The 23,212-nt window shown below is 46.7% G+C and overlaps 1 protein-coding gene across 3 annotated transcripts in view; it reads right to left on the bottom strand.

The window, feature by feature from the left end:
* MYO9B (myosin IXB) overlaps positions 1-23,212 on the bottom strand; it is a 53,760-nt gene that overhangs the window by 4,594 nt on the left and 25,954 nt on the right. For 2 of the 3 annotated variants that reach the window (XM_077191351.1, XM_077191352.1), the window contains exons 10-35: positions 22,921-23,037; positions 22,501-22,635; positions 20,547-20,668; positions 19,827-19,968; positions 19,371-19,566; positions 16,929-17,004; positions 15,098-15,208; positions 11,950-11,989; positions 11,367-11,489; positions 10,859-10,939; positions 10,631-10,741; positions 10,018-10,140; positions 9,360-9,509; positions 9,070-9,236; positions 7,549-8,517; positions 6,967-7,033; positions 6,466-6,596; positions 5,666-5,823; positions 5,379-5,557; positions 4,808-4,906; positions 4,142-4,318; positions 3,622-3,663; positions 2,752-2,863; positions 2,596-2,666; positions 1,178-1,376; positions 460-588 (exon numbers count right to left, since the gene is read on the bottom strand). In XM_077191351.1, the coding sequence (XP_077047466.1) occupies positions 460-588; positions 1,178-1,376; positions 2,596-2,666; positions 2,752-2,863; positions 3,622-3,663; positions 4,142-4,318; positions 4,808-4,906; positions 5,379-5,557; positions 5,666-5,823; positions 6,466-6,596; positions 6,967-7,033; positions 7,549-8,517; positions 9,070-9,236; positions 9,360-9,509; positions 10,018-10,140; positions 10,631-10,741; positions 10,859-10,939; positions 11,367-11,489; positions 11,950-11,989; positions 15,098-15,208; positions 16,929-17,004; positions 19,371-19,566; positions 19,827-19,968; positions 20,547-20,668; positions 22,501-22,635; positions 22,921-23,037 (4,027 nt within the window). Of the gene's footprint in view, positions 1-459; positions 589-1,177; positions 1,377-2,595; positions 2,667-2,751; positions 2,864-3,621; positions 3,664-4,141; positions 4,319-4,807; positions 4,907-5,378; positions 5,558-5,665; positions 5,824-6,465; positions 6,597-6,966; positions 7,034-7,548; positions 8,518-9,069; positions 9,237-9,359; positions 9,510-10,017; positions 10,141-10,630; positions 10,742-10,858; positions 10,940-11,366; positions 11,490-11,949; positions 11,990-15,097; positions 15,209-16,249; positions 16,340-16,928; positions 17,005-19,370; positions 19,567-19,826; positions 19,969-20,546; positions 20,669-22,500; positions 22,636-22,920; positions 23,038-23,212 lie in introns of all 3 variants that reach the window. The other variant, XM_077191350.1, reaches the window with a different exon arrangement.

Raw genomic sequence — 23,212 nt, 5'->3', positions numbered from 1 at the left:
ACTGACTGTTGAAGTACCCCTCGTGGCTCTACAGTTATCCTGCATTTTCAGGTGCTGCTGCTGTTAGCAATCATCACTAAGACCTCCAACACTATCTAGGGTGCCATAATCCCACTGAAGTTAAAAGAATCTAGGTGTTTAAAGTATCTGTATATCCAGATCTGGTTGAGAATAACAGGAAAAACCCTTCCTGAAAGAAAACTTATTGACATGCTTATTCAGTTTTTAGAAAAAGCAGCTGTAAGTGACACATTAAAAATAAAAAAAGAATCCTGAAGCACGATGAAGTAAGCTGGAGGAGAAATTCCCTGAGGAGTGTTTGATGTAAAATGTCTAAAATCATTGTTTTAAGTGCACTGGAAGGAGCTGTTTAGTCAGCATGAGCATCTTAAGAATTTCTTTTCCCAAGGACACAATGAGGTAAAGCAGAAATGCTTGAAGAATGGTTTTTAAACCTACCTACAGCTCTGAGGAAATCATTGTACTGTGCTGAGGTCATCAGTGGGTCTGGCAATTCCCTCAGCCACTGCTTAAGGATCCCTGTGATGGTGTGAATAGGGTAATTCTCCAGCTTCACTGAGTTTGGGTCTGAAAAGAAATGTTTTATTTAGAGCAGTTCATTCCTTTGATGCACACAATGAAACCCCAAAAAATAAGATTAGAAACATTCTAATCTCCTGTTCACAGAATGCAAATGACTGTCTTCTGCCTATTTTTAACTTCTGAATTGAGTTGATAAGTCTGATAACACAATTGCCAAGGTATTGGGGGACATGCAGTTCACATCTTCTATCAAAGCCACTCTGGAATTCAACACCCAGGAAAAGAGATTTTAACCTTGCAAGAACACAAACATCATGACCACACCTTGCCAGAGTTCCCAAATGAATGTAATGAGGCCTCTTGGACACTCAGTATGTACAGCAGTCCAAAGAAAAACTTTACAATTATTTCATATCTACTAAGTGGACAATTCAGAAGTTAAATATAGGCAGAAGATAGTAATTTAAAGGTACTAAACAGCTTTTGGCAGCCAATAAAAACAATACAGCCTGAACAGTCAGCAAAAAGCTGCTTTAAATACTAAGAAGTGACAGATACTTTCAGATAGAAGGGAATTGCAGAGAAAACTGATATCATGCAATGACATGCAAAGAGTGGACAACACTGCCTGGACCTTCTTGCAGCATCTGCTTCAGCTCCTTCATGCGATTTGCTGATCCTGATTTCCTGTAGATGCCTTCAGTGTAGAGCCCGTGCATCTCCACGTACTCCAGCAGCTTCTCCAGGACCACGGGCACCGAGTTCCTCTCGCTGGTCAGGGCACTCACACACACCCCAAAGTGTCCCCGCAGGGGCTCCGTGTCCTGCTCGCCCTGGGGGTGACACAGCCATGAGCCCTCTGCCCCTGGGGGTGACACAGCCGTGAGCCCTCTGCCCCTGGGGGTGACACTGCCCTTGGGGTGACACAGCCGTGAGCCCTCTGCCCTTGGGGGTGACACAGCCATGAGCCCTCTGCCCCTGGGGTGACACAGCCTGAGCCCTCTGCCCCTGGGGGTGACACAGCCATGAGCCCTCTGCCCCTGGGGGTGACACAGCTGTGAGCCCTCTGCCCCTGGGGTGACACAGCCCCTGGGGGTGACACAGCTGTGAGCCCACTGCCCCTGGGGGTGACACAGCCGTGAGCCCTCTGCCCCTGGGGTGACACAGCCATGAGCCCTCTGCCCCTGGGGTGACACAGCCCCTGGGGGTGACACAGCTGTGAGCCCACTGCCCCTGGGGGTGACACAGCCGTGAGCCCTCTGCCCCTGGGGTGACACAGCCATGAGCCCTCTGCCCCTGGGGTGACACAGCCCCTGGGGGTGACACAGCCGTGAATCCTCTGCCCCTGGGGGTGACACAGCCATGAGCCCTCTGCCCCTGGGGGTGACACAGCCGTGAGCCCACTGCCCCTGGGGTGACACAGCTGTGAGCCCTCTGCCCTTGGGGGTGACACAGCCGTGAGCCCTCTGCCCCTGGGGTGACACAGCCCCTGGGGGTGACACAGCTGTGAGCCCTCTGCCCCTGGGGGTGACACAGCCCCTGGGGTGACACAGCTGTGAGCCCACTGCCCCTGGGGTGACACAGCCCCTGGGGTGACACAGCTGTGAGCCCACTGCCCTTGGGGGTGACACAGCCGTGAGCCCACTGCCCCTGCCCCAGCCAGGCAGTGCCATGGCTTCCTGCCACAACCACCTCATGCTTCCAGAAACTACTAGAGCTGAGTGGTTTATTCTGATTTGGATCATAAGGCAGAGTTGCTGAGCTGCAGCAATAAAGAGCCTTTATGGTTCACACTGCAGGATTGCTTTATCAGTTTGGCCAGTACTGCACACACACCCTGTGAGAAGGGTTCCTAAATTAGCTCAAGCATCACCTCCTAAGAGAATGCTCTGTTTCTGCAGAGGGTCCCTCTCTGACTGAGGAGGGAACTGTTGAAGCAATTTTTATTCAGTGCCTGGGCATTCACTGTTCATTTACTGAGAAATAAAGGCAGCATTTTGCATGCACCACTTCTGGTACCACAAAACCCCATCCCAGATCCACAGGCCTTACCTTTTTCCCACAAGAGGTACAGCTGCTCTGGATTTTGGACATGCACTTCCTGTGACAAGTCAGCTTGCAAACTAGAGAAAGGAGCAAACTGTTACAAGCATCTAACTCACATTTGTACCCTAAATTACCCACTTTCTACATGGCCTGTTCACTCACCACTGCACAGACAGGCCTTCTCCATGGGCCAGATGTAGGAGGAGCAGTGCTCACACGACTGCCGGATGCTCACTTGGTAATTGGTGAACACGTGGCCATTGTGCTCTTCAATCTGTGAGAGACAACAAGGAACCAATGAACTCTTCTTGCCTCTTAAAAATTATTATTATTATTATTATTATTATTATTATTATTATTATTATTATTATTATTATTATTATTATTATTATTATTATTATTATTATTCCTTAATATTATTCCTTATTAATATTATTCCTTATTAATATTATTCCTTATTATTATTATTCCTTATTATTATTCCTTATTATTATTATTCCTTATTATTATTATTCCTTATTATTATTATTATACCTTATTATTATTATACCTTATTATTATTATTATTATACCTTATTATTTTTAATAACACCATCTACCCTATCTCACATTTCCACTTTTTATTTTACAATTATTTTGCCCTGAAACCAAATTTCACCCTATCTTAAGGAACTTAGGTTTGCTGGAATATTTCAGAATTGACTTGCTGCCTTAAAGTTCATCAGTAAAAGAGCTGTAGTTTTGTTATTAATATTTAGTAGTTGTTTGCTTTTAAACAGCCCATGCTTAAAAAAGCCTTTAGACTTTAAAGGAAGCTATGGACAAGCAAGAAAATACTTGAATACCACCTATCACTGCATGAGAAAGATCTCTGCTTTGTGAAAACTGGTTTTGTATTGTCACATCTTCATAAAAGAGGTAAGTGAATGAGCATGCAAAACAAACCAGACCATCAGTACAAAATCAAGCTCTCAAAGGGTGTTTGTGCTCTGTGAGTGCACCTGAGGATTATTGCAGAAAGAAAGCACTTACTGCACGATCCTGCTTCCGTTTCTTCTTCTGGGCTTTGGTTTGCTGCAATGGGAAACAAAACTGGCCTTAGTCTTTGAAATTCAGACATCCCATTCCTTTTTTTCCCTTTATGGAGTTTCCCAGACTTTACTTCACCTCCAGACATTCGAGACACTATCCTGCAGCTTCAGCTTGGTTTGAGGGTTGTCTGAGCTCACACTATCAACTTCCTAAAAACCAGCTGAGCTCACTGCCTGATGACAAAGCAACTCCATCTCTCAAACCTCCAGAGAACTCTTATGTTTTCACCAAAAAACTGCACACTTTCAGATTCTGAAAATATTAAGTTAAGAAATTAACAATTCCATAAAGGTGTATCAGCAATCGGAATTTGTTATACACATGATGTGTGTATGGCAAGTGTTTCCCAAATAATAAAAAATGCCATGGAAAAGGTTTTTGAGGTAACACAGGTGCCCTATGTTAACAGAGCAACAGTGTTTCACCATACCATAAACCAGCAGCAGAACAACTTTCATACCTTGGGCTGCTCAGGTTCCTCTTTCTTTGTATATCCTCTGATGAATTCATCCAGAAGGGATAGAAAGAGATTCAAAACCAGCTTGACTTCTTTCTCTTCCCTTTTTTTGGCCAGGTTTGTAACTAGGAGCTGGTAATTTTCCACCAGATCTTTATAGCCAACATGGATTTGTCCATTCTAAAGAAGGAAAAACACTTGTCAGACATTCCCTTTTAATACTGTTGAGACAGTTTCACATTTTCATGTACTTAAGCTCAGGGGTGAAAACTCACAGCCATGATCAAAGTCAAAGATAACAGCCCATGACAGAAACAAGTTAACACACTTCCCTCCTGCACTGTCCAACAGCACTTGGCTGACACAAGGCAGTGTCAGAAGAATATTGGAAAAGCTGTTGGCTCCTCTCCTCAGCATTAGGAGGCTGAAGACAGCAAAATCCATCCATTTCTAAAAATAAATTTATGGCTGAGTGAATGAGCAAAGGAAAACAAAGCAGGCTGCTTGAGATTACAGCAGAACTGCAAAATGAGTCTAACATTCAGCTCTGAATTCTGTGCTGAGAATTGCTGAACTGCTTTGTTGAAGAGCTGCAGGCCAAGCCTTTAACCTGCACACTCAATTCATTTATTGCCTGCCAACTTTCCTTTATTGAGACTTACTACTTACAGGAGCAGAGTACATGGTCTTGATGTTTCCTCTGAACTTCTCTGTGGCTTCAAAAAACAAACATTCAACACCAGACTTCTGGGAGCGTAAGTCATTGATCTAGGAAAAAATACATCTGCATCAGATTTTGTTAAAAAAAGAACATCTGAACAGAGTTAGGCTTCAGTGGCTGGGCTTAGTCATTTGTGACCATTCCAATTATTTAAAACAACATTTTTTTTAATGCACTGTGCTGATGATACAAAACAGTAGAGTTGGCTGGTTGGGCTTTAGAGAACTCTCTATTTACAACTCTTGCTTTTTTTTTTTAATACAAGTTTTGCTGCCCACTCATTTGTAAACAAAGAACTGACATGAATGCCTTGTATTGTATTTAATGCAATATTATGCATTCAGTGACTTATGGAAAAGAACAGAAAGGGCCTTAATCCAGACTAACTCAGTCAAACCACCCAATCAATTCCCCTTTGCTTTAGATTATAACACAAACTTGCACCTAGACCAGCAGGCTTTAAAATTCTACCCACACAGTGAACAAAGGTTTGAATTTTCCTGGCTGGGAGCCTTTCACCTTGTTCAGGAGGAACTCATCCAGGTGTTTCAGCTCGTTGGCGTTTGCAATCTCCCGGACCATGGACGCGCGCCAGTTCTGGGACGCGCTGGCGATCTTGCTGATCTTTATGGTTCTGTTCTTCTTGGCCTTGCTGCTCTCCTTCCCAGCCTGGGGGCGGCCTGGCTGCCCCAAGGAAGCTGCCAAAGAAATGGATCTGGATGTTCAAGCAGGGTGAGGGAATCGTGCAGCGTTTGTTTCCTCACAGGAAAGACGCGCCGTGCTGAGGGTTGAACCACCAAACTCACCTTCTGAGACTCTCTGGACACCTCCTGTGTCTGTAAAGAGGACACAAGACACCAGGGAGAGGCCATCTCCTTCCTCAATCACATCAGAACTCTCCTTTGCAATTTTCTTGTCTGGCTTTTTCCCCAAAAGTCTGCGCAAAGGGCTTTTGAAAGCAGACCTGAATACAAAAGCAGATACGAGTCTGTCCCATTAGTAATGGAAGCTGGCTCTGCCACAAGAACAGGCTCTTAACAATAACCCACAACAGGGTTCACAACTGTGGGGAATATTTAAGGCCCTACCTGCAGAAAAACTGAGCAGCACAAAAAAAAGGAAAGACAACGTGAAAGCAGCCCTGGACTTTCTGGTATTCACAAGATCAGAGCACTACCTTCAGCACACACAGACAACACCTCACATATCCAAAACATCACTGCTGGCTCAGGAAGTCTCTGAGCTGCAGAATGCCAGAGGCTGGAGCAGGCCAGGGAAGCAGCATTACACACTTGCTGGGCTCTTCAGCTTTTCTACTGGTGTTGTATTACACTACATGAACCTTTAATCCCAGCTGTAAGTTGGTTCTTATTTTAAAAAGAACCAGTTCACAGAAAGTGTTATGCAAGCAGAGAATCTGTTCCTCAGCAGGCTCAGATATCATGCTCAGAGCAACACGAAGCAGCAGCACAGCCACTCATGGAGCTGATGCCAGCTTGTGCCTCTGCACCATCACAGTCTCAAGCTGCCTAACTCAAGTACCAATGGAAAATCGGGTTTTTTTTCATTTTCTGAAAGACAGGCCATTCCCACACACAAGCCATACTTGGCATCCCCTTGCTGACTCGCTGGCTGCACGGGAACGGCCGTGTCCGAGCTGGGGAAGTGGTCACTGGGCTTCTTCTGCACAGGGAATTTCTTGTTGCCTTTTTCTTCTTCAATTGGGTCTGGTGACAGCTACAGGAGAGAGAAGGGGTTAAAAACTGCATTTTGAGTGACACAGATTCTTTAAATGGTTTAAAAGCTAGAATGGTGAAGTTTCATCAAGACATCATACTTCATCAAGACAAAACACTTCACCCAATAGATATCAGCTTCCTAATACAAGAGCCAAGCATATTTAATGCTTTGATCAAGGATCCATATATTAAAAATTATATTTTCAAATGACTGTAAAATATTTCCTGATTATTGTTTTTACATGGCTATCAAGCAAAAAGAAAATCAACCTGAAGGAACACAAATACACTACAGCCAATTATTCACAAATCTTTAATATTTATAAACAATGATAATTAAGTGCAAATATGCACAATAGCATCAGTACCTGGTTCATGGCAACAGTCTGGGCCAGTGTTGAGAGGTCACTTAATGAAGCTGAACTCCCCTTCTTCCTGTAGTAATATGAGTTTCAGAATACATATTTTAACAAAGCCTGTGGCCTCTTCACATCTTTTAAATAACCCACATATCAACACTACATCTGAGTCAGCCCTTGCAATTCACTTTTAAATGCAAAATGTGCTGGAGAAGTGACAAAGCATGGGAATGTCAGATTTCCTGCCATATCAGAGGGCTGATGCTTGCAAGCTGCAGGTCACTAAAACCTTGTTTTCAATGGGTAAAGGACACATGAAAATAAACTCCAGACTCTCTTTCAACTAATGCCCTGACTCCTCCTTTTAATACAGCCAGGCAGGCTTTGCAGCTTTTGTGAGCTTCTGAAAACATTCTGCTCATACAGATTCACTGCAGGACTGGGAGCCAAGGAAAAGCAGGAGTTGTTCACAACTCCATGTGCTCCCATAACATGGCCCAAGTGTACAGGCTCTCAGGAGCTCTCCATTGATTTTTAAACATTACAGATATTTGTTTTCTGTGAAGTGAAAAGAAAGGAAGCTGTCCTTACTCTAGCTGATCCTGAGGAGACTTATCCACACGTATCCTTCCATCCAGAGACTGGCTCAGCACATCATTCTGGCCAGCATCTGACTGCCTCTTTCCTTTCCACTTCTCTCTCTTGTACTTCAGCTTCTCTGGGTCATCCACGTATCTCTGGATTGCAGAAGTGGGGCTGTCCAGGTCCTTGGTTGCCCTCTGCCGCCTGTTTCTATCTGCCCAGCAGTCAGCAGGGCCCTGGAAGCTGCCACTAGCAGACAGAGTGCTATGAACTTTCAGTGCAAGATCTGTTGGTCTTTCAGGGCAGGTAAAGCTTTGGCTGCTTTTTATTTGGTTATTTTGATTCTGTTGTGCTTTTGTTCTATCAGCTGCCGTGTCCTCTGCATCTGATCCAGGTGGCTGCTCAGGAACAGAATCACTTTCTTTTACCTCACTTGATGGTGGAGTGTCTGAAAGAGTTTTTTCTTCACTTGGACTTTTCTCTCCCTCACTGCTTCCCTGCAGGACATTATCTTCTAGTGCTGTGCATTTCTCTGCCTCTGGAGCAGTTTCCAGGGCCTCTTCAGCAACAGTTTGCTCCTCGTGGCACAATGCAGACGGTCCTTCCAAGGACAGGAGTGCATGCTTGTTCTGCAAGTCGTTGTGTTCCAGCCCCCTCTGCCGGCGGGATTCCCGCTTCTCCCGGCTGTTGGTGGCTCTCTCTGAGCTCTCCACCTTCTGGGGTAATGTGGCTTTCTCAGATGAGCTCAGGTTTTCAGCTTGTTCATTCTGAGCTTGATCTTTATCTTCAGCAGCTTGATCTGTCTCTGACTTGTGTTTCACAGGCAGCTCATCTGTTGCTGGCTCACTCTGCTCATCCTTGCTCTTATCTTCATCTATGTTGCATGTCTTGCTCGTATCTTGCTCTTTGTCTTCATCTTCCTGCATTTCTCTCTGCTTTTCTTCAGCTTTCTGCCTTTCTAGCACCATTTTCTGGTATCTGTTAAGAATTTTTAATATGAAAATACAAATCCTTAATGCCCAGAGGTCAAAAAAAGCCCACCAACTGCTTAAATGCAGCCCAAATAGCAACACAGACCCAAACTACACCTACAGTGCCAGTGGGACTGCAGGGAGGTGTCAGGACTGGAAACACCAGCACCAGGGCAGCTGAGCTGAATAAAGCTCAAGTCCTGAGCACTTATGCAGTGTCCACACTCCAGTGACCACTTGATACTCACTGAAGTATCACATGGCAGTAACCACCTTAAAGTTCATACAATGCCAGAATGGTTTGGGTTGGGAGGGACCTTAAGATCATCTCCTTCCCATCCCTCTTGCCATGGGGATAGGACACCTTCCACTATCTCAGGGTGTTCCAAACCCCACCCAACCTGGCCTTGGACGCTTCCAGGGGCAGCCACAACTTCCTTGGGCAACAAGGTTGCTTACTAAATTGTTTACTAAGTCACCCCACCACACAAGCTGAGCTTGGCAGGTGAAGCCAGGTGACAAATCGATGTTTTTATGCCACATTGCTCCTTCCCTTTACCTCTTGCGCTGCAGGTGCCCCCTGACCAGGGCCTGCAGGAGACAGAGTCTCCTCCTGAGCTGCAGGAAGCGTTTCCTCTGCCGGTGCCGCCTCCAGGCCGCCTGGATCTCGATGGCAGCGTTGTTCCTCTGCAGGGCCATCCTGACACGGCGGGAGCGCCAGCACGCCTGCAGAGGGACATTCTGAGCTGAGGGAGGCTGCCTCGAGGTGGGGAGTGCCCCATCCATGACAGGCTTGGTTTGTTTGTTGTTAGGAAGATAACAGCAGTTATTGGCAGTTCTCAAAGATACCTGCAAAACAACGGCCGCCTGTCGCATCCTGAGAAAACGTCTCCTCTCCAAAACCATCCTGAGCCAGCTCTGAAGGAGGATGATTTTCCTGATCACTTCTTTGTGTAGTGTATCCTGTAGTATCTGCCGTTCAGCCTCCTTCATAAAAACCTGTTCAGTTAAAGGGAAGTTCATCAAGAAGCAGGTAACTCCTTTCAGCCCCCCACTAGAGCTATAATAAGGTAACAGATAAGGCAATGGTTTGGTACCACTGCACCAAACCTTACTGGCTGATAGCTTGCCCAAAAGATAAAAGTCCTTTTAAATTTCAGAGTTTGGATTCTAAAACTTACACCTCTCCTTACAGCTTTCAAATCATAGAAAGGTGATTTGAAAGGTGATTTTACCCTTCTAAAATGTAAACATTGATCTGTTTGACAAATGCCAATAGCAACGATTTCCCAAACTATCTATATAATATGGATTTGTACTGTAGTCAAGAAACCAGTTGGAATCAAAACCAAGGGGTCAGATATAACCTCTGTGTCACCACTTGCAAAAGTTAAAATGGCCAATTTAGGTACAAAAAGCACAGAAGAGTAACACTTGCAAATGAACTGCACTGAATTTTGCACTGTACAGCAGTGGTTCTTACTGCCTTACAGAAAGTTTCACAGACCTTGGTCTTCCCTATTTGATAGTAGTTTTCATTCAGTTTTAGTTTATTCAAATAAGCACAAATGTCTTCCTTGGAGGCTTTGGCATTTTTGGGCAGTAACACCTGAAACTGGTCGATGAATTCCTGTAAAAACCAGAAACAGCAAGAGACCAAAGTTAGAAGGCAACGCCCAAGTTTGGAGTTTTAGCTCTGAAATAGAAATCTATTTAAGACACTTAAGCTACAGGGATCTGAAAATATTTACCTCTCACTACAAACTGAGCTATTTCTCCATGAAAATGCAGGCTACAGTCAGCCTCTGTTAATGGGAAAGATCACCTGGATGTGATCTCTAAACCTACACAGAGTTTTTTACAGAAAACTAATTCCCACATTAGACAGCACTGACTGCACTCAGAACGTTTCTTCCTGATTGTGTGAAGGAAATTTACTGGCAGACAACCCACAGCAGTTTAACTGTGACTTTTTACCATGCAGGCTCTCTCAAAACTACCGTGCATTTTTACAGCTCATCCCAAGTGATCATGAGCCTCATACAAAGAGACACACAAGATGTGTTTCCTGAAGAGAGCAGATATTCCTGAAAGCACAACCCACTTCAGTTCCCAGGTACCTGGAATGTGTATTTGGCACTGTAGCCAGACCTCCTGATCCTCACAGTTTCCAGCATGCCCGTGTACCGTAACTGCTGCAGCACCAAGCTCTCATCAAAGAGCATCTCCTTCTGTAAAGGAGCAGCAGAACAGAGCCAGTGAGAGCCTGAGGAGCCTGAGCAGAAACAGAGATTCCAAGGCTGGAGCCCTGGATCTCTGCAGGCAGCTCAGCTCTGAGGCAGCCTCACCTTCTCTGCATTGGAGCGGATGCAGCGGATGAAGAATGGCTCAGCTCTGCCCAGGGTCTCCAGCAACTTGTTCAGTGAAGCCTGAAATGAAACAGTCACAAAAGTTTTTCTCCAGGATAGCATTTTGATGGTGATTTGGTGTTTGACAGCAGGATAGCTTCTGCCTCAGGAATCAGGTTGTTTCAGGTCTCATGGTTATACAAAATCCAGACAGACTCTCCCATGTTGCTCAGCACATCCCTGTATTTGGTATTTAGCTTTTCTCAAGAGAATTTCAAGCAGGGTTTGAACATGCCCTCACAGTAGCACTAGATCTGTATACAAGGATGATCAGTAGAGAACTGACACATTTCATGGCATAAATGGCATCTCAGAATGCACTCTGACTTTATTCAAGCAATAAACCCCACTTCAAACAAACTTCAAGAATAAAACCCACTTGGTTTTTCCAAGCAAGACCAGCCTAGATCAGCCCAGGAGGGGCTGTCCCCTGAGGTTTGTCACCTACCTGGAACTGGGCACTTATGCTGGGGGGTTTCTTCTTCTTGTGCAAGTGCAAAAGGGACTTTGTAGTCCGGTCATGCAGAGTCATGCTCATGATGAGCTTCAGAGATTTGGAATCCAGCAAGTTCTACAAAAAAAGTTTTCATAATCAACAAAGTGCAAGTCTTTCAACTAAAAGGGAAACATTTTCTCTGAAATGAGTCAGAATGAAACCAGCCACCCAGAGTTCCACATTGAATGGTATGTTACATTTCATTATTATTTCTATTTTGGGCCAAAACATTTCTTAGGAGTGAAACTGTTTCACTGCCCTGTCCCAAGAGTGTAAGGTGAACAAGGGGAATCACATAATCACTGCATTTGCTTCCCTGACTTGGAAGTGATTTTGTACATTTATGGCATCTTCATATCTGTCTAATTAAGTAATTCTTATTAAAGAGAACATTCATCTATTTTTTAGTTTCTCAGGATAAATAACACAACTTTCCTACACTATAAAACAGTACTGAAGTGAGTTCTGTCAATTAAAATGAAATTCACAGTGCAAAAAAGCCCATAGCTAAGAGAAATCTAAATTTTCTCATTACCTTGGGAATGATCTGCTTTTGCTTGACACCTTTACTTTTCCTGTGAAAATATTAAAGAAAATTTAAGAAAAAAAAAATGCACACAATTTTTGATTATTTCAGCAAGCCATAAATTGGTGCAATTTATGAGGCAAGGTACAGGACAAAAGAAAATGAGCACAACAGCACCAGGGTGTGTTCATGCATGACTCTTACAAGTGATCAATGCAAGAAATGCAAACTGCTCTGCAACAAGAACAATTTATTTTTCTTAAATAAACTCTCTAGGTATTGGAAGCTTTCAAAAGTGAAACATTACCTCTGAAGTTAAAGCTATTCAAAACTGCATTGTTGGACAGGTTACTCTAGAGTGAATTATTCTCTTTAGCAACTGTATGGTCATTAAAGTCATTATAACACAAGGTCTAGGAAATTAAATACTCAATTCACAAGTTACAGCTGCTGGCACAAGAAGCTCTGTGAAAGCACCCAACATTGCCCAGGAGGACAATGGGTGACCCAGCACCAGGAACTCTGGGATGTCTGAGCAGGACACACAGCTCAGGGAGAAGGACACACAGCTCAGGGCAGCAGGACACACAGCTCAGGGCAGCAGGACACACAGCTCAGGGCAGCAGGACACACAGCTCAGGGCAGCAGGACACACAGCTCAGGGCAGCAGGACACACAGCTCAGGGAGAAGGACACAGCTCAGGGAGAAGGACACACAGCTCAGGGCAGCAGGACACACAGCTCAGGGCAGCAGGACACACACAGCTCAGGGAACAGGACACACAGCTCAGGGCAGCAGGACACACAGCTCAGGGGAGATGGACACACAGCTCAGGGCAGCAGGACACACAGCTCAGGGAACAGGACACACACAGCTCAGGGAGAAGGACACACAGCTCAGGGCAGCAGGACACACAGCTCAGGGAGAAGGACACACAGCTCAGGGCAGCAGGACACACAGCTCAGGGGAACAGGACACACAGCTCAGGGCAGCAGGACACACAGCTCAGGGACAAGGACACACAGCTCAGGGCAGCAGGACACACAGCTCAGGGCAGCAGGACACACAGCTCAGGGCAGCAGGACACACAGCTCAGGACAGCAGGACACACAGCTCAGGACAGCAGGACACACAGCTCAGGACAGCAGGACACACAGCTCAGGGGAGATGGACACACAGCTCAGGGCAGCAGGACACACAGCTCAGGACAGCAGGACACACAGCTCAGGACAGCAGGACACACAGCTCAGGGGAGATGGACACACAGCTCAGGGGAGATGGACACACAGCTCAGGACAGCAGGACACACAGCTCAGGGGAGATGGACACACAGCTCAGGGGAGATGGACACACAGCTCAGGACAGCAGGACACACAGCTCAGGGGAGATGGACACACAGCTCAGGGGAGATGGACACACAGCTCAGGGGAGATGGACACACAGCTCAGGGAAGAAGGACACACAGCTCAGGGAGAAGGACACACACAGCTCAGGGAGAAGGACACACACAGCTCAGGGCAGCAGGACACACAGCTCAGGGCAACAGGACACACAGCTCAGGGCAGCAGGACACACAGCTCAGGGCAGCAGGACACACAGCTCAGGGCAGCAGGACACACAGCTCAGGGCAGCAGGACACACAGCTCAGGGAACAGGACACACAGCTCAGGGAACAGGACACACAGCTCAGGGCAGCAGGACACACAGCTCAGGGGAGAAGGACACACAGCTCAGGGAACAGGACACACAGCTCAGGGCAGCAGGACACACAGCTCAGGGCAGCAGGACACACAGCTCAGGACAGCAGGACACACAGCTCAGGACAGCAGGACACACAGCTCAGGGCAGCAGGACACACAGCTCAGGGGAGATGGACACACAGCTCAGGGCAGCAGGACACACAGCTCAGGGCAGCAGGACACACAGCTCAGGGAGAAGGACACCTCAGGGCAGCAGGACACACAGCTCAGGGCAGCAGGACACACAGCTCAGGGCAGCAGGACACACAGCTCAGGGCAGCAGGACACACAGCTCAGGGCAGCAGGACACACAGCTCAGGGCAGCAGGACACACAGCTCAGGGCAGCAGGACACACAGCTCAGGGCAGCAGGACACACAGCTCAGGGAACAGGACACACAGCTCAGGGCAGCAGGACACACAGCTCAGGCAGCAGGACACACAGCTCAGGGAACAGGACACACAGCTCAGGGCAGCAGGACACACAGCTCAGGGCAGCAGGACACACAGCTCAGGGCAGCAGGACACACAGCTCAGGGCAGCAGGACACACAGCTCAGGGAACAGGACACACAGCTCAGGGCAGCAGGACACACAGCTCAGGGCAGCAGGACACACAGCTCAGGGAGAAGGATACACAGCTCAGGGAACAGGACACACAGCTCAGGGCAGCAGGACACACAGCTCAGGGCAGCAGGACACACAGCTCAGGGAGAAGGATACACAGCTCAGGGAACAGGACACACAGCTCAGGGCAGCAGGACACACAGCTCAGGGCAGCAGGACACACAGCTCAGGGCAGCAGGACACACAGCTCAGGGCAGCAGGACACACACACAGCTCAGGCACAGCTCTCAGCCACACTCTGAAGATGAAGAAGTGGAAGCTCTCAGAAGAAGGCTGCAGTTCACATCCTGCTGGTTCTAAGCATACTAACTCTGTGATATAGGGCAGGTTTCTGCTCTGAGCCACCCAGTTTACATTTACTGGGTTTACATTTACATTTACCCAGTTTACATTTACATACAGCAGAGCAGAGATTAATTTCTTACACATGCACAGAAGTGCAGATGTAAAGCCTCTAAACCCAGGAATGTATCCAGCACCAGCACCCTGAATTTCAGGAAACATTTGTCACACCTTGTGGGAGATCTCACTATTGACTATTTTGCAACAACAAGCTCGTATTAGATACTTGGAGCTTTTAAAGCAAATTCACACGAGAAATAGGTTTAACTTTCAGCTAATGCAACGAAGGAACAAGGTTCTCTACAGCCTGTTTGCAGAAGGGATGTTTTCTTTTTAATTGTCTTGTTTAGCATTTTTCAAAAGACAAATTTGGGACAAGCATCATTTTTAGGGACTGGAGGAACTGCCTGGTTCTTGTTGCACTTCCAAAGCAATGGCCAGAGCACTCACAGGAGGTGGGAGCGGTGTTGAAGCTGACTGAGGGACCGGAGCAGCTCACAGGGATCATCCCCCTGCCAGGGCAGTCCTTTAATACTGGCGATGATTTGCTCATGCATGTCTCTAAAATGATCCACAGCAAAACACAGGTGGCAAACAGAGATACACAGCCGTGAGAGAGGGGGGAAAAAGGAGTTAAAACCCCAAAAGGTTCCATCACCAATGTGCTCCAAAATGCAGCAGGTCAATCCCAGGCTACTTTTTACTAAACATGAATGATTTTGATGACAAGTCAGCACTTTCTACTCCATCAGTGCTCTAAAATTTAATTTGCAAAGTCTCATACTCAACTTACTCTCTGATTCTACCTTCTAATGTAAATTCTTGAGGCATCAATTCAGAAAATGGAGGGAAATTTAGAAAAATGCATTTAATGGGCAGGGAACCCTTCTGGTTGAGCCAAGGAACCTTTTCAGGGAGATGTAAGCTTCTTTATAACCAAGAGTAAACATTTTTATAGAGAGATTTGACTACTAAAATGAGGCTACTTAAAGTGACTTACAGCAGAAAAGTAAGTTATAAACAAACTGTTAGAGGGATACTTGAAGAAATTTTGGGTTTTATTTCCATTTCAAACTTATTCACATTTAGCTTTTTAAAGTAAGCCTGGGATGGTCCTTAATTGATGGCATGTTCCACTCTTCAAGCATGCACTGTGCTCTTGTGAAGTGCTGTGGCCTGGCACAGAACTTACCTTCTTTACTCTCCAGAGAGGCACAAACCAAAAATAACAGAAGTGTGAGAATCACTTCTGACTCTTAGGTGCTCTCCCCATTCTGAGCTGCTCACAGAGGCAGCAGCATTATTACACAGGGTTGTGGCTTCCCTGGGTACCTCTGAACTTTCCTGAATATTTAAGATAGCCCAAGGAAACAGATCTGGTAAGCTGTGCCCAATCCTTTCACACAAATTGGATATTTAGTTCTTTGTTTCCCCAAGTGACAGAGGCTGTCCAGGATGCAGTAATTAGGAAGCAGCATGAAGTCACTACTTTAAGTGCTCCATGGCTTCCCTGTCACCCTGTTCTCAGAGCACACTGAGAAAGTCACTGTGTCCTGGAAATGTGCCTCCCTGGCCTGGGAGTTCAGGCCTTTTGCTACTTACTTCTTGTTCTCACAAAAAGAAATGATGTCTTGAAAAGCATTTATATCGAAATCCTCAGAACAATCAAATGAGAAATCGAGCACTGAGAGGCTGCAAAAGGAACATGTACAAAGCCTAAATATCCATGGAAAGGCCAATCTCCCTACAGAGATACAGTTCTGAAAGAATGGCCCTGCCTCTGCCCCCTTCAGTGACCCAGACTGGCTGCAGAGGAGCACACAAAGCTAAAAGCTGCACACAGCAACCACAGAGATCTAAAAAAACCCAGTGGGAAATGGAACTGAGGCCGTCCCCAACATGTGGTGGCATTGGGTCTCACATACAATAAGCTGAAGTGTTGTTTTGATGGTGTTAAAAAGGCTAAAGAAAACAAGACAGACGAAATAAAGCTTGCTTTCCTTGTGCAAAGATCTAGTTGAGATCAGATCTATGGAAATGCAGCTCAGCAATTCAGCTGTTCCCCCGTAGGGGTTAAGGATGTGTTAAGGATGTGTTTCTCACCGATAAACTTTTTCTACCATGAAAATCCAGCTCAGCAATTCAGCTGTTCCCCGTAGGGGTTAAGGATGTGTTAAGGATGTGTTTCTCACCGATAAACTTTTTCTACCATGAAAATCCAGCTCAGCAATTCAGCTGTTCCCCGTAGGGGTTAAGGATGTGTTAAGGATGTGTTTCTCACCGATAAACTTTTTCTACCGGCGTGTTGGATCTCTGGAGTTCTCCCAGGGGAACTCTGGGTCCTTGGCGTACCACTCCTGTTAGGAAATAACCAAAAACCTGCATTTTGACAAAGATATGAGGAGGCAAAAAACCCCCAAAAATACCAACTTTAGCAAGCACAGTATCTATCTGAGGGCCAGGAGTTCTTATCCAGTCCTTTACCAAGCTACAGTGCTTTGCTGTTCCAACTCCCATCTGCCAGACAGAAGCTGCAGCTGCTCAAATTTAGTTATTAACCCTGAATACTCATTTGATACTTCACAGACGTCTAAGATCAAAACTAGTGATAAAATGAGAATACCAGATAAGATAAGAACACCAGAACTACCACTCCCAATTTTCACAAAAAGGCCTTCAAGTCTGTCCCAGCCTGCAGGAAATGCTGCACTGAGCAGAGGAGGAAAGCTGAATGACCTCGGGTAAGAGCAGTGACAATCTCCTCCATTATTAACATTAAACCATGTCCACACTCAGTTTGTCTTCAGCACCAAAGATAGTGGCTGGTTGAGGAGGTTTTGCCACAAACTCCTTTGCCAGCAGAGCAATTGTAGAGTACCAAGCATTTTCAGAGCAGTTTTCTGTGCCATAGCTGCACTCTCTCAGCCCTCCCTGCAGTTTCCCAGCCCCACCTGCACTTCCCCATTCTGTACCTGCACTTTCCAGTGCTCTACCTGCCATCTCCCATTCCATCCCTGCCATCTCCCATTCCATCCCTGCCATTTCCCATTCCATCCCTGCCATTCCCCATTCCATCCCTGCCATCTCCCATTCCATCCCTGCCATCTCCCATTCCATCCCTGCCATCTCCCATTCCATCCCTGCCATCTCCCATTCCATCCCTGCCATTCCCCATTCCATCCCTGCCATCTCCCATTCCATCCCTGCCATTCCCCATTCCATCCCTGCCATTCCCCATTCCATCCCTGCCATTCCCCATTCCATCCCTGCCATCTCCCATTCCATCCCTGCCATTTCCCATTCCATCCCTGCCATCTCCCATTCCATCCCTGCCATTCCCCGTTCCATCCCTGCCATCTCCCATTCCATCCCTGACATTCCCTGGTCCTTCCCTGCCCTTCCCTAACCCCACCGACCGTTTTCTGTTCCATCCCTGTCGTTCCCCAGCCCCACCTGCCATTCCCTGGTCTATCCCTGCCCTTCCCCATTCCACACCTGTCCTTCCCTGGTCCATCCCTGCCCTTCCCCAGCCCCACCTGCTGTTTCCTATTCCATCCCTGCTGTTCCCCAGCCCCACCTGCCATTTTCTGGTCCATCCCTGCCCTTCCCTGGCCCCACCTGCTGTTCCCTGGTCCATCCCTGCCCTTCCCTGGCCCCACCTGCTGTTCCCTGGTCCATCCCTGCCCTTCCCTGGCCCCACCTGCCATTTTCTGGTCCATCCCTGCCCTGCCCTGGCCCCACCTGCCATTTTCTGGTCCATCCCTGCCCTTCCCCGGCCCCACCTGCTGTTCCCTGGTCCATCCCTGCCCTTCCCAGGTCCACCCCTCCCATTCCCCAGCCCCACTTCCCCTTCCCTGGTCTATCCCTACCCTTCCCTAACCCCACCTGCCACTCCCTGGTCCATCCCTGCTGCTCCCTAACCCCACCTGCCGTTTCCTGTTCCATCCCTGCCGTTCCCCTGCCATTCCTTGTTCCATGCCTGCCGTTCCCTGGTCCATCCCTGTTCCATCCCTGCTGTTCCCCAGCCCCACCTGCCATTTTCTGGTCCATCCCTGCCCTTCCCCAGCCCCACCTGCCATTCCCTGGTCCATCCCTGCCCTTCCCTGGTCCATCCCTGTTCCTTCCCTGCCCTTCCCCAGTCCTTCCCTGCCCTTCCCCGATCCATCCCTGTTCCATCCCTGCCCTTCCCCGGTCCATCCCCCCTGTTCCCCAGTCCATCCCTGCCCTTCCCCGATCCATCCCTGTTCCATCCCTGCCCTTCCCCAGCCCCACCCACCATTCCCCAGTCCATCCCTGTTCCATCCCTGCCCTTCCCCGGTCCATCCCCCCTGTTCCCCAGTCCATCCCTGCCCTTCCCCGATCCATCCCTGTTCCATCCCTGCCCTTCCCCAGCCCCACCCACCGTTCCCCGGTCCATCCCTGTTCCATCCCTGCCCTTCTCTGGTCCATCCCTGCCCTTCCCCAGTCCATCCCTGCCCTTCCCCGGTCCATCCCTGCCCTTCCCCGGTCCATCCCTGCCCTTCCCTGGTCCATCCCTGTTCCACCCCTGCCCTTCCCCAGCCCCACCTGCTGTTCCCTGGTCCATCCCTGCCCTTCCCTGGTCCATCCCTGTTCCATCCCTCCTGTTCCCTGTTCCATCCCTGCCCTTCCCCGGTCCATCCCGGTTCCATCCCTGCCCTTCCCCGGTCCATCCCCGTCCCTCCCCTCCCTTCCCCATGCCCACCTGCAGTTTTCTGTGCCCTGTCCCTGCCGGCCTGGTTGAACACGGCCACGGCGCGGACGGCGGCGCGCAGCACGGCCCAGCGGAACACGGCCACGGGGTCCATCCCGATCAGCTCCCGCACGAAGGCGCTGTCGCTGCTGCGCAGCAGAGCCACGATGTCGGGCCTCATGTAATCCATGTTCTTCTCCCTGAAATCCTGCAGAACAGGCACGTGGAACCACAGAACATCTCACATGGAACCATGGAACATCTCACAGAAGCTCCCTGGTTTGTTTATTCAGAATAACAGCCAGTGTTACCGTCCACTCACCACCACCACCACCCCCCAAAAAACAAACCCAAAGTACTTCTGAGAACCCTTCTGATCCAGCCCATTCCCAGATTTTCTACATCCTGACAAAAAACTCCCAGAAAGACAAGGAAATTCTTTTTGTGCCCATCAGACCCACCACGTACCTTGATCTGGTATTTCACTTTGCCAGCAAAGTGGCGAATGATAAACGCAGGCTCCATCACTGGGGTTCCAACAAAAAACTTGTTCTCCTCATGCTGCTGTTTGAATTTTGCCAGCAGAGTTTGGTTGGTGGCATGTGGAAAACTGGGAATACAAGACAGAAGAGGTCAGCTATTTCTCAAATACAGGTATGTTTATTAGAATATTTATGTTTATTAGAATGTACACCTATTGTTGCTTGTGGAAAGTGTTAAATTGTCCAAGATCTCTCCACCTGCTTTGAATTTTAAAGGTGGGTTCAGTTTCTGGACCCAAACCAAGCAGCTCCACACACAGCAGAATATTCTGAGGTTTCAAGTGTACTTCAGTGTTTCCTCCCACTTCACCAGCCAAATTTAGTTTGCACCACATTAACTATTTACCACACTTGCTACTTAATGCTCCAAAGACTTACAGACATGCATTTTGCTTTAACTGCAGTTCCATGGTAAACCACAAACATGGAAGTTCCTAAGTTTGCATAAGCCAAAGTTCAGTTTTAGCATCAGTGTACTTTACCACCATACTGGAGTCATTAGCAGCAAACTCCAGTGTAAATCAGTCATAAATAACCCTTTGCTTCCCACAACATTCCCCTCCTTTTTGCAGTGCTGTATTTCTGTTCCTTTCCACAGTCCTTCCCTCCTCCCTGCCACATGTTTTTGCAGATGTTTGGTGCTTACTTGCTTTCTTCATCCAGAAGATAGAAGAGGCCAGTGGGCTTCTTGCTGATTAAGTGAATGCAGGCCACATTATCAGTATAGTCAATATTGTGCCAAGTGATCCCTTCACTCTTATATTCCTCCTGTGTGGCTCAAGAAAATTCCTTTGTCAGTACAGTGCCCTGACCTTTGATGTCCTGTGGTTTAAGTGCTTAAAACACAGCCTTGGACAGCCACAGCAAGTGGAGTTTGTTAGTTTAGGCAGCAGAGACAAAAACAAGGAGAATTTCTAAATAAGAAGAGAAGAACAGGCACAGTGGCACAGATCAAAGGTCCTCAGTACGTCACTCAGCAGGGTCTGTTTGGAGTGAAACTATTTCAAAACCAAAGCTGTGAAAGGAATATTCTGCTGTGCTCTGCCTTCCCAGCAATCAGCAGCCTAGGACCCTGGAGCCAGACATTGCATCCTCAGCACTCCAGCAAAACTGGGCACACACAGAGGAGTTGGAGTTTATTTGCTCTTCCACAGTGTTTGTAATATGGGAAATGAGAGTAGTTAAATATCAAGTTCCAGAATTTTCATATTGCACAGTCAGAGAAAATAACAGAAGTTTCAAAAGAGGCAGTTAAGGCCTACACAACATCAGCCCCAGAACTTCCCTCAGGAAGCAATGGATTTTGCTTAGGCTCAGAACATTTGGAGCTCCCTGACAAGAGAAGATGAAGCTCTCCTGCTGAAGTGACAATCCCTCAAATGCTTGACAAGACAATCTTCCCTCTAAGATACAGAAGCAAAAGACCAGATTTTCTTAATGCTGTAAATACCCACAGGAAAAAGCTAATGATAAGGTTAAAAAGTAAAAAAATTATAAAGTGATTCTTATAAAAATAAGAATCACACAGAAAATTAAATAAGTTTTATGTTTAACAAAGGACAAAGAGCACCTCTCATGTCCTAGATGATGATGATGATGATGATAAATGCATTATTTTTAAGTAGGTGGAATTCAGTCTGCCCAGCACAGTGCACACCGTGTTACAGAACTGAAATGCCATTTTCCACAGACAAAAAAGCCTTTCTTTAAAAAGATATAGAGATCTCCCTGAGGGCCCTCAGGCTGCAAGAGATACAGGAAATGGGTCATTCAAGGATTAAGCTTATTTGGAAAAATGGCATTAGAAAAAAAAAAAAGAAGACAATGTAACTATTTACTCTGGCCAGCCTGGACAACCAATTCTGTCCTAAGTTACAAAACAGGGACCTCAACATCATGTTTACACACAAAGTTTGGATGTTAGGTAATTTTAGTTTCTTTAAATGCTTGCCTAAAGTTGTTGACAAAGTACCACATACTAGAGAATGAGTCCTTTCAGCAGTGACCTGAGAACCTCCCTTCTGCACAAAGCAGAAAAAAACCAAATCTGGAGCAAAAAAACCCCTCCAAAACCCAATCCAGGATCTGCTGGCTCCTGCAGCACTCAGTGCTCTGGCAGGTGACACCACCTGCAAACCAGGCAATCCACACATGCCAGGACCAGCAGCACTCCATGAGCACTGCCAGGATCACAGCTGTGCCCCCCAAATGCAGTTGGGTGGGAGAAGCAGCAAAGTCTGGTTATTGAATACTTACAGACTGCTAAAAACAAGAGAGGCTGTTTCCCAACCATTTAAACAAAAACACCCAAATTCAATCCCTCACCTACAGACTTGCAATACCAAAGTTCACAGTTTTAGCTGATTTCTGTCTGGGATCACCTGAATGTTATCTTGAGTTTTTGCAGTCAAGCAGAAACTTGGTGCCAGCCCCATTAGTACAAGAACAAGCAGCAGTGAAAGAAGGAATTCTAAAAATAAAGACTTTCAGAAATATTCAAGCAGTTGTGCCATGGGGTTCTGCAGAGTAAAGGCTAAGTTTGCATAATACACAAAGACTTGATAAAAACAGGTTTCACTTCAGCCACTCTCGTTTCTTACCTGCTCCAATTTGAAAATGTGCTGATTGAAATAATACTGAAGTTGCTCATTTGCATAATTTATACAGAACTGCTCAAAACTGTTGGTTTCAAAATCTTCAAATCCAAAAATATCAAGTACACCAATGGACAGACACTAAAAGAAGAGGTGGAAATCCAGTTACCAATCTGTCATACAGTGCCTTAACCCCCAAAGATAAACAGCCCAGAAAGTACTGCAGCCTGTGCTGAAAGATTTTAAATATTTAATAGTTCTGTCTACTGTGAAAACAGAGATGATTAAATATTACCAGGAAATTTACCACAAGCTTGAGAAGTATCAAAACTTTATCCCAGCTATCACAATTTATCATCTCCAGGATTGGCTGTTAGCTCCAAACACACAACTGCCTGCAAAGACTTGGTTTTGTGAGGGACTCACTGTAACAGATTCCTCCATGTCCTTCTTGTTGAGGAGAGCATGATTGATTCTCAGAACAATCCAATCAAACAGGGCACTGTACAAGGACTTGGCCATGGAATCACGAGCTGTTATTGCCTGCAGATCAAACAATTCTCAGGGCTTTGTTTAAAAAAAGAATCATTTTCAAACCAGTGTCACCCACAGGTTACAACCCCAGCAGAGATAAATAAAACCACAATTTGCCTTTAATTCAAACTTCTAACTTTCCAACCATCCCTCACAAAATGTGGAAGTGTACCATAAAAGCTTT

The sequence above is a fragment of the Agelaius phoeniceus genome, chromosome 29 (assembly GCF_051311805.1).
Source record: "Agelaius phoeniceus isolate bAgePho1 chromosome 29, bAgePho1.hap1, whole genome shotgun sequence".
In the NCBI taxonomy this organism is placed as follows: Eukaryota; Metazoa; Chordata; class Aves; order Passeriformes; family Icteridae; genus Agelaius; species Agelaius phoeniceus.
This window is presented reverse-complemented; position numbering and strand designations above follow the sequence as displayed.